The 11,168-nt window shown below is 33.4% G+C and overlaps 1 protein-coding gene across 1 annotated transcript; it reads right to left on the bottom strand.

Annotated features, from left to right (window-relative positions):
• Positions 1–394: 394 nt before the first annotated feature.
• LOC132552806 (uncharacterized) lies at positions 395–6,864 on the bottom strand. Its single transcript, XM_060217001.1, has 8 exons — positions 6,837–6,864; positions 4,422–4,504; positions 3,946–4,017; positions 3,164–3,290; positions 2,084–2,181; positions 1,829–1,897; positions 1,218–1,362; positions 395–444 (listed from the first exon to the last, which is right to left on the bottom strand). The coding sequence occupies exons 1-8, from the start codon at positions 6,862–6,864 to the stop codon at positions 395–397; spliced, it is 672 nt and encodes a 223-aa protein (XP_060072984.1).
• Positions 6,865–11,168: the final 4,304 nt, after the last annotated feature.

Below are 11,168 nucleotides of genomic sequence, written 5' to 3' on the forward strand. Positions count from 1 at the left end.
GTATTTTTTACATTAAAGAAATCAACACAAAACGAAAACAAAAACATAAAAACCCACACACACAAACAAACAAATCTGTCAAAGAAGTAACAACAAGATCAGCATATTGACGAGATTCGTAATAAAAACAAGCATGCATCTGTCGACTCTATTTTTTAGGAAATCGGCAGCAAAAATATAGAACTAAATAACGTAGCATCGGCAGCTGTACAGTTGATATTTTGACCTAGTTTTATTATTCAATTTTACTTTTGATCGTGACTCTTTTGACAGCTTGGTTTATTCTTGGTTGTTTATGCATCCAACAGATACAAATAATGTAGATATGGTGAAGGTGAAAATATTTTTTATTGTAAACACAGTTGAGAATGGAAGAAAACAACAGTTGAGATATTCAACCACTAGCTGGCGTCGTGGGTGGCAGGAGACTATCAGCTGTCATTTCTGGAAAATAAGAAACAAAATCAACATATCACCTAATAAAGAGACCCAAAGGGTCAGTATCGCTAGCCTGGTTTAGTTTTCTGAAATTGATTAAGTTTACCTGAAGGAAACATATTTAAATAACTCCCCGCGATAGGCTCTACCCTCCTCTAAAAAGGGGAAAATTTTTACTGTTCTTTTCTCAAACGGAAGAAGTATTTTTCCTATTTCCCCTTTCGGAACACACCCCTCCCATCCTAGCGGGCTGATATCCACCGGTTCTGTAAAACTGATTTCCCTTTGTTCAAGCATACTTCAGTCCAAATTTGGACAATGATAGGATTTTTCCCATAGGGTCCCGTCCCTCTGGCCCAAGTCAAGGGGGAATGGTTGGGACATCAGACCTATCGTTGACAAAAATCTGATTTCCCTTTATTTATGCATTACTTCAGACTTCATTTTAGGACAGTATCCAGCAATGCCTGAAGAACGAGATAGATTCTACAAACATTAGTATAATTTTCCGCCACACCCTGTCCCTCCCGCCCCAAGGGGCTTTAACCCACCGTTTATTCAATGCTGATTTCCATTCACAGAAGACTAGTAGCGATTTGTATGAAAGGTTGACAGATGACGAATGGCGTACGGATAACACCTTTGGATCAGGTTAACTAATAATATATTAGTTATTGATTTTTTATATTAAAGTGGCACCATGGTTTGAAATGTGACTATGCAAGTTATGTATTTATTTATTTAATTGATAAAGAAATCAACAAGCAGAAATCACTTACTGCTATGAGTAACGTAACAGTCTTCTCGGTTGCAGTCTTTACCCCGGCAGCAGGCCGAGCATATTGTAATGCCTTCTGACTCAGTATTTCTCCTTCCAGCTGGCGCCACAGTCGTGCCGTCGTTATCCAGGAAAGCTTGACATAACTTCAAAAACGAAACGGTAAGAATAATGTAAGCAACTTTATTTAGGAGGTGTATTAGAAACAAAGTATTATTTGTCCTGTTAATGACCTTGTCACCGAGCCTACATCAGCTGACATCAATTTTCTACTTAGCTGTCTCTCATTTTCTTTTGTTTTGACATAAATCAACGGACGACCACCAATGTATCATGTATCCATTTTTACTGAATCTTCAATAGGTACAGTACCGTTGAGATGATTTAGTTTTGCATGTTGTATCGTTGTTTAATGAATACCGAATAAAAGAAACTGAAAGGTCCTGATCTGCTTTGATATTTCTAACCAAGTGACCCATTGCTTAACAACAAACGATTAGGATATTAAGTACTCAATTTCACTTTCCTGAGATATACATTGTAAGTATGATTTTTTAATTAAGATATCATATAATGAAACTTCTTTTTATTAAATGTATGTAAACAACGTACATGTAGTGATTCACATCCAAACTCATATCTAATCAAACCGCCTACAACGTGGATTGCTGACTTGCAGATCTGAAACGAAAATAAATAGAAGATTGAAGAATATCTTTTTATATCCAGATCGCGAAATTTGAATTCTTTAAGATATGTTTCGTTTAAAAAGGAAATCGCGCAAGTTTAAAATGTGGAAAATACTACCTACTAATTCGGTACTGAACTTGAATATTAACACCGCTAAACTAAACAGGTTTTATTTACCTCAGTGTCTTGGCATACTTGTCTCTCAGTGCAAGAACTAAATCCTGGCACCAGATGATTGCATACCACACAGGTGCTGACTTGAGTTATATTTGCTCCTGAGGAGGAAAGTAATTGTGGTTTCGAAATATTAGGATGCTTCTTAAAGCAGAGGATAAACATTGATAATTAATCATATAATGTAAGTATTATGTTGTGATTTATCAAATCAAAATATTCGTTGTAGATAGGTATATATTAACTCAACCATGTGTATGTATGTCGGATATGGATAAAACTAAACGAGGATATAGAATTGGAAAGAACCACCGAGGCTTAGCCAAGAATATTTTGTCTTTACCAATCTTCATGTGATTGACTGTTTTCTCCCGTCTTTTACATGTAAATTTGGTAAACACGATATTACCCAAGCAACTGAAGTGCGGAATATAGCCAATATTCTTTGTAATAAGCATCCAGACTCTATTTCTAAGAGTTTAAAAGAATATTTTCTCTTCATACGGATTATGGGTTATGATTTCTTTATCTTAATACATCCCCGTTGTATTTGGTCCTTTTCAGGTGATAAACATAACACATTATGTTAAAGCTTCTAGTAATTCAACTTATTCAGATTATATCCAAAGCAAGAACTAACAGGAAAACAAAACAGAAACATATGCAATCAAAAAGAAAAGGAAACACATTCTGACACATTAAAACGCAAGTGAACAGCTTGTTAGAAATAATATAGTCGAGCGCTTGAATTTAACTATTTCTCCCAGCGTGGGAATAACTGTGTCTATGTAACATACATATGAAATATTAAATTTTTCCCACAATTTCTTATCGAGTGAACTGTATTCGTTGCGACATTATCAGTGCTCCGTGAACTTTCTGTCGAAATCAGTGACGTCATGTGATTATGACATCATATTTACTGATGAATCGATCCTACTGTAAGTGGTGATTCAAAACACTTTTTAAAGACAAAAACTGGTTTTCCAAATTAAAATGCGGAATGAACCTGTGATTTCACTCATTACAGAAAGGGCGCTTAAACTCTAGGTATTATAGATAACATTTAAAATAAACACATACCAGCTCCACACAATCGCGCGTTACAGGGATCGGCGCCATTGGTAGTGTCGCAACACTTTGCACAGTTGACTAAATCTCTCTTTTTTCTTCCAGCACCAGACGATAGAGAGTCCATGATATTACAAACCTGGGTTACAGCAAGGACGCAGCGGGTTTTATTTGTCATCATTTATTTATTTATGTAATGCATTCAGTTCATTTTTACTCAAATTTCACAAAATAATAAAAAAAAAAAACATTAAATGTTTCTTGTTCAATTTGACCATAAAAAGAGTAAATATCAGATCAATATATATATCTAATTAAGTATCATTTCATACTGACGACACTGAGGCAACCAATAGTATCTTGCCACTATATAAAGTTGAAATTTGTTGCAAAACGTTTAAAATTAAAAAGCGACATGTTTTCTAATCAGTGGCAATGGCAGACATATGACTATTTACATATCATTTATTACGGGTGTCAAATTGAAATCTTATACAGTCGATCTTGTCATCATCCAATAATAAATACAATATTTCTATTCAGCCTTCAATCGCTTCAACTTCGATTATATTCTAATGACAAAATAGCTATGAATATATAATTGGGTGTGTTTTGTTAAAATAACGATTAAAGGTTGAAAAAGTCCTCAATCCAATAATTTGAAAAAAAAGTGTCAATGACCAAATGTATTGGTTTGTTATTTGTATTAATATCTCTCATTGAGTTGATAAGACTAAAACAGAAAATGTCGATATTTTTAATATATGACAAAAATAATGTTATAAAAAACTTACAGCAGCAGAGCGACAGCCGGCATTGTATACATAGTTAAGATTCTTCGTTGTGACTTTTTCGAGGAAACATCTCTAAAACAAACAAAATGCACATTTTCAGAAATAAACAAATGAAACAGATAGACTGATTTCAATGTTTGAAATAAAATATAAGAAAGAAATGGGATGATAGGAACATTGCCGATTTCTTAGGTATCGCGAATTTTCAACAGTAAACCCTAAGAATACAATGGTATAAACTTATAAGAACACGGAAATTGCTTCCGCAAAAGTTTAGAAAACACTGATAAAACCTACATTAACGAACAAGTATAAAAATGAACAGTTTCTTACACAAAGATATGTTCCATACAAATTGTATAATTCAATAATTCGTCAGAAAAAGAAATCTCGAAAGCAAATCACAGAAAATAAGAAGAGCAAATTATGACTCGGAATTAAAGATAATTTCAATGTAAATTGTTTCAACAGCTCACCTCGCTGGTTCCACAATCAATTATACTGGTTAAACAGTCGGATATGTCAGCAGCTCCATCACAAAACAGACATTTCATTTGTCCTTTAGAAGAAAATGAATAAATAATGCAAATATACCTTGTATAAGAATACATCATTTGTTTACGTCAATTTTACTTTGAAATCTACAGTAACCTCGTCTCTTTTACTTTTTTATTTTGTTTTCCGTCAAAAATGGTTTTAATTTTTATATCAAAACTGTAATAAGTCAATGTTAAATCGAAATATTTTTTACAAAATATAATATTTCTTTGAGTAAAAAATAAACATTTTAAATAATTGTTACATACAAAGTATAACAAAGAAATATTTTCTATTTTTTTTTTATCTATTGCAAGAGTTATAACCAAAATTTGTGTCTGCTAAAAAGATCTGTATCTTTATATTAAAAGTTCTCAAATACTTACCATATGAAACGCCTACAAGAGCTAAATGTAAGGGAAAATTATAATGATTAGTGATTGAAAATTACTGTCTGAATCTCCCAATAAGGCATGATACCTATAACGATATGAAAGAAACCACAAAAATGCAAAAAAAAAGTTTTGTTTGGGTTGATTAAAAAATTAAAATGTCGGCTGAACCTGTAATATAATTGGCGATAATAAAGTATGGTTTCTCATTCCGAAAAGACTGATTAATAATTGCATGAATGTGCATTTTCTTTGTGTTTAAGTGAAACTTTAGACCTGCATTAAGGAATGGTAAAATTACATAACACGTTTGTGGAAGGTCCATACCTAATTCCAGTCACATAAAATATTTTGAGATACTGTCCTATTTAATTGAATTTTCCCTTAGAAGAATAACAAATTGCAAATCATCATTCTAAAGATAATTTAATTGTTCTTCATACATTATGCTTTTAAGTGTTTTGTAAAGTCTCGAAATGATATCATATAAGATTGAATTTACCATTTTCCTTTGATCGATAAATATATTTCATATCTTTTATTGCTATATTAATTCGTTCAGAAAATGAAATTAACAAAATGGATTTCTTCTGATTATGGCAAGCAACCCTCACACCTCTTCCAGTACGAAAGATCTTTACGTTTAGATCGATAAAATGTCTCCGAAAGAGCTCTCCAATATGAAGCGATTCAATGAAAAAGTATTATTCTTATGTTCATTTTTTATGTTAGAAATATTTCTGTTTTATTACACATTTCTAGAATATATACTTTGTATGTTATATGAATATGAATATGAATATAAAATATGTCGAAGGTAATTTGTTAAGCATTAAGTAATCCGTGAATGAGGATTTCGCAAGTTATATAACTGGTCTTATCAAGCAGATTTCGTGTATAAAACGAGTGATAAGGCATATTGCAATATGGTGTTTCACATGAACTTTGCTGAGTGTTGCGATAGCAGGCTTTAGTTTCGAAGTGGTTTAGCTCACATTTTCACAAAGTAAAATTAAAACTTCTCCGGGTCATGTAAATTCCAGAATTTTCGTTGATAGTCTATCTGTCTTAATATTGTTCGATGAAAAAAGTCGCCTTTAACATAGAAACCTTGAATTTAAACATTCAAGGGAGATAATAAGTAATGTCTTTTCAACACTATTGATATAATCCTTGTCTCTGGTTTATTATAGCACACACAGTGTTTCTTGAGTAAATCATGATGAAATGTTGTTATTTGATATACATTACATAAATATACATCTAACACTACTTTCAAGAGTTTACAATGTTCATGCCGTCGCTTCTAATGACTTTTCGATGAGGTGTTTAATACGTTTAAGAGTCTAAGAAACATTTTTAAATTGCTAGCTTTTTTTTTTTTTTTTTAGTGTGTATTATATGACAACATTATATATCGATTTTAGCCTGTTCTCTTTGACTCCGTTTTATAAATTAACTAAGTGTTATGCAATTTATTCATATGCAATCCCTATACCATGCAATCTGACGTGCTATGAAATTTATTAAACTATTACCATATTTTAGCACCTTTACGTTCAATCTTTAATAAAGGTCATATGAAAATGAAGCATTTCGTAATTAACGTTCATATCTTAGACAAATACAGTTTTCAATAAAACCTCCAAATATCCAAATATGACAACATATGGTACCCAAAATCAACGGCGGGCTTCATTTAACTAATTATCTTTTTCAAGACTGAAGATTTATTGTTTCCATTTAAGAAATATTTACCTAATGGTATTTTGATTCTGAAAATTATGATCTTGAAAATACTAGGTCTGGATGATTGTGGTCATTTCCCAACACTGCACCGTAGTGCATATTTATATTTGTTCGTTTATGAATAAATGTATTTTGCAATATCACATAACATTTATGAATAATTGTATTTTGTAATATCACACAAGAACTGTTACATTAACAATATTCACTTACCTGACAAAACTAGAAACACCTTTATCATGTTGACTGTAACAAAATGAATTTATTATTATCAAGGATACTCTTTATTCTTATCACATATCTGAGCATAATGTTTGCAAATTTTTAATAAAAAGCATAAGAAAATAATATTGTTTAAGAAAAAAAAGAAAAGTTATATGAAAGCAGTTCTGAGAAACAAAATTCTTTTTTTTTTACGAATTCGTTGAGGTTGACATTATGGTCTAAATCAGTCCATGATAAATGAGATATCTTATTCTCATGTACATGAAGGCCAATAACACCGCTGATGTCCGAATTCCTTGAAGATTTCAGAATTTCATGCCAGTTAAGTTTCTTTCTTTGAAATCGAAACGTACACGTATGTTGAATCTATAACCCAATACAATTTGATTGAATAACAAACTTATATTTGCAATACGAGGTCTGCATTTAAAAAAGCTTCGTACTCGAATGATATGTTGGAACCTATCTACAGTAACACAAATATAGATATTTGCATTAATTATTGTCAGATAAAACCTTGTAATGACGAATAATTAATTGATTTCCTACAATATGTATCCATACTAAAGAAAGAAAATTGGAGAAGAAACTTAATCTTACCGTCCCATCCAATACTTAAAGAGGTAAACTATTCACTCGTCTACAGAGAACAAAGAATTTTTCACCCTTAGTTTGATATATTCAAATAACTACAAGATACTCAAATTGAAATTGGCTATCAAAATAATAAAGTTAAATTATCTACAAGCTTTCCTGACCTTGAATAAATGTCTCCTGCCTGCCTGAATGGTTTTCCCAGAATATGTGGCTGGAGGCTAACGCATTTGGCTTATATTTGCCATACAGCTGATAAGAAGAAACCTTATCTTCTGCACTAGAAACTTGTTTGGGGTTCGCTCCTAGTTTTCTGGTTATCTAATTCGACATTTAGTGCAATATGTTGTTGACATTATTTAAACGGTCATTTTTTACACAGTGCATTAAATATTCCAAAACAAATGTAGCATTTATCTCGGTGAGTTAAAGGAATTTGATGACACCTTATCATAACGTAAGTCATCATGAATTTTTTTCCGCATTTGACTTTTCTCTCAATCATTTTGGATTTTATTTTCCTCAGTCACGTCCATGTTTTCGATAGTTAGACTCATAGCATCACTGACGAGTTCTAGAAGAATAAGAAGCTGCTTGATGCAGTTTAATTCATTGTTTTGTTCTTCAGTTTCTAACTCCAACTAAAATGTGCTATTTAATAGAGTGTCTTTGTGCAATTTTTGAGATAGCAGGTGGTAGTCAGTGCCGATGGACTTTAAGTCTTAGAGGTTTGCCTTAACATTCATGCCACGTTTTAATTCATTCAAATTGTGACACAGTTCATATTATACACATGTACTTGACTTGAACGTTTGTACAATCTAAGTATACACAGGTGCTATTTACGTGTGTGTCTTTCGTACAATGTTTGTTCTCATCAGACAACAGCTTAACCATGGACGAGCCGGACAAGTGTGGTGTTGGATGATACAAAGTCTACTATCACTATATACAATGTTTATTCCACAAAATATACACGAACTTTTGGTATATTGCAACTATATGTAAAATATGCACATCTAGCGCCCACTCATTTATTTCAATATTCGTACTAAATACAAAAGATAATAATCACTTAAGACAAATAAACACTGCCTTAATATAATGTAGCACTGAAGAAGTCTAGGATTGACGTAGTCTGAAATCCGCAGTCAAACTAGCAAGAATACATTCTTTCCACCATTCTTTCATGAGGCTGGTACCTGATCGGGAATCCTAAACAAGCATACACCACGGGATACTAGCAACAGTCCATTGGGCGCCATGTTCATAAAGACTAAAAGGTCGTCAGTTCACATAGAACATATAATCGACTCTTCTCGTGTATGTAGATTTTAACCAATCCGAATAACACCACATTTGATTTCCTGTTAATTTAACATTCGGTTTGAAGAATATGATGTGGAACAAAAACAAGCTAAAATACAGCAAAGAAATGAACCAACAGAAGAAATAGCTAGCCCTTGTGTCCTGGTTTAGGGGACACTGTTTGAAGTGCAAGAAACTGTGTACTAAGTCTGTATAAGTGCGTCATATCGAGTGATCATTGAGTTTTATCAAGTCATCAAATGTCGTGAATGTTTCTTGTTTCTGGTCGTCGTCATAATGGTATTTGGTATAATTCGTCATAGGTACTTTAAATACTTCCGATTGCATCAACAATACGCTTACATTTCTATTAACTGTATTAAATCATGACTCATTTAAAAAATACAACTTACACAAACGAAAAAAAATAGTTTCGTAGTTGTGTTTTTTCCCCAGTAGATTTGAAAATGTGCATTGAAGCCCCGTTCCCAATTCAGTGATAACTGAACATGAGACGGGGATATATACATGATAAAGCAAATCAGCCAATTAGTAATTTCCATCTCTCAGTTGACTTGTCTGGAAGAAATCATTCCTGGTTCAAGTGATCAAAGACAAATTGTACCGTTTTTATTTTCGACTCCACTAATATAACCCTGTACATAATCTTACTCCAGGAAAGGTCTGTCGAATCTACTGATATAACCCTGTACATAATCTTACAGCAGGAAAGGTCTGTCGAATCAACTAATATAGCCCCGTACATAATCTTACTCCAGGAAAGGTCTGTCGTATCTACTAATATAGCCCCGTACATAATCTTACTGCAGGAAAGGTCTGTCGAATCTACTGATATAACCCCGTACATTATCTTACTCCAGGAAAGGTCTGTCGAATCAACTAATATAGCCCCGTACATAATCTTACTCCAGGAAAGGTCTGTCGTATCTACTAATATAGCCCCGTACATAATCTTACTCCAGGAAAGGTCTGTCGTATCTACTAATATAGCCCCGCACATAATCTTACTGCAGGAAAGGTCTGTCGAATCTACTGATATAACCCCGTACATTATCTTACTCCAGGAAAGGTCTGTCGAATCAACTAATATAGCCCCGTACATAATCTTACTCCAGGAAAGGTCTGTCGTATCTACTAATATAGCCCCGTACATAATCTTACTGCAGGAAAGGTCTGTCGAATCTACTGATATAACCCCGTACATTATCTTACTCCAGGAAAGGTCTGTCGAATCAACTAATATAGCCCCGTACATAATCTTACTCCAGGAAAGGTCTGTCGTATCTACTAATATAGCCCCGTACATAATCTTACTGCAGGAAAGGTCTGTCGAATCTACTGATATAACCCTGTACATAATCTTACAGCAGGAAAGGTCTGTCGAATCAACTAATATAGCCCCGTACATAATCTTACTCCAGGAAAGGTCTGTCGTATCTACTAATATAACCCCGTACATAATCTTACTCCAGGAAAGGTCTGTCGAATCTACTGATATAACCCTGTACATAATCTTACAGAAATAAAGGTCTGTCGAATCAACTAATATAGCCCCGTACATTATCTTACTCCAGGAAAGGTCTGTCGAATCAACTAATATAGCCCCGTACATAATCTTACTCCAGGAAAGGTCTGTCGATATAGCCCCGTACATAATCTTACAGCAGGATATAGATATAACCCCGTACATAATCTTACTCCAGGAAAGGTCTGTCGAATCTACTGATATAACCCTGTACATAATCTTACTCCAGGAAAGGTCTGTCGACTCTACTGATATAACCCCGTACATAATCTTACAGAAATAAAGGTCTGTCGACTTTTCTGATATAACTCCGTATATAATCTTACAGCAATAAAGGTCTGTCGAATCAACTAATATAACCCCGTGCATAATCTTGTTGCAGGAAAGGTCTGTCGAATCTACTGATATTACAGCAATAAAGGTCTGTCGACTTTTCTGATATAACCCCGTACATAATATTACTGCAGGAAAGATCTGTCGAATCTACTGATATAACTCCATATATAATTTTACAGCAGGTAAGGTCTGCCGACTCTACTGATATAACTCCGTACATAATCTTACAGCAATGACGGTCTGTCGACTCTTCTGATATAACCCCGAACATAATCTTACTGCAGGAAAGGTCTGTCGAATCTACTGATATAACCCCGTACATAATCTCACTGCAATGAAGGTCTGTCGACTTTTCTGATATAACCCCGAACATAATCTTACTGCATTTCTAGTTTATATACGTCACTAACTCTACAGGAGCATTATATCAGTGCAGCTTTAAAACCCTATATATTTGATAACTGGGTTATCTTTCAAATATTTTTTTAATTCACTGATTATTTACAAATTAGGCTTTACAAAATGACACAATCATG

This window comes from Ylistrum balloti, unplaced genomic scaffold (genome assembly GCF_031769215.1).
Source record: "Ylistrum balloti isolate Yb309-2 unplaced genomic scaffold, AGI_CSIRO_Ybal_v1 Utg370280, whole genome shotgun sequence".
In the NCBI taxonomy this organism is placed as follows: domain Eukaryota; kingdom Metazoa; phylum Mollusca; class Bivalvia; order Pectinida; family Pectinidae; genus Ylistrum; species Ylistrum balloti.

What these genes read in the sequence shown, in the direction of transcription:
- LOC132552806 (XM_060217001.1), bottom strand. Translation starts at nt 6,864, where the DNA reads ATGATAAAGGTGTTTCTAGTTTTGTCAG. An exon ending in CGCGCGATTGTGTGGAGCTG is followed by an intron (nt 2,182 to 3,163) that starts GTATGTGTTTAT and finishes TTTCCTCCTCAG; the next exon opens with GAGCAAATATAACTCAAGTC. An exon ending in AAGTATGCCAAGACACTGAG is followed by an intron (nt 1,898 to 2,083) that starts GTAAATAAAACC and finishes TTTTCGTTTCAG; the next exon opens with ATCTGCAAGTCAGCAATCCA.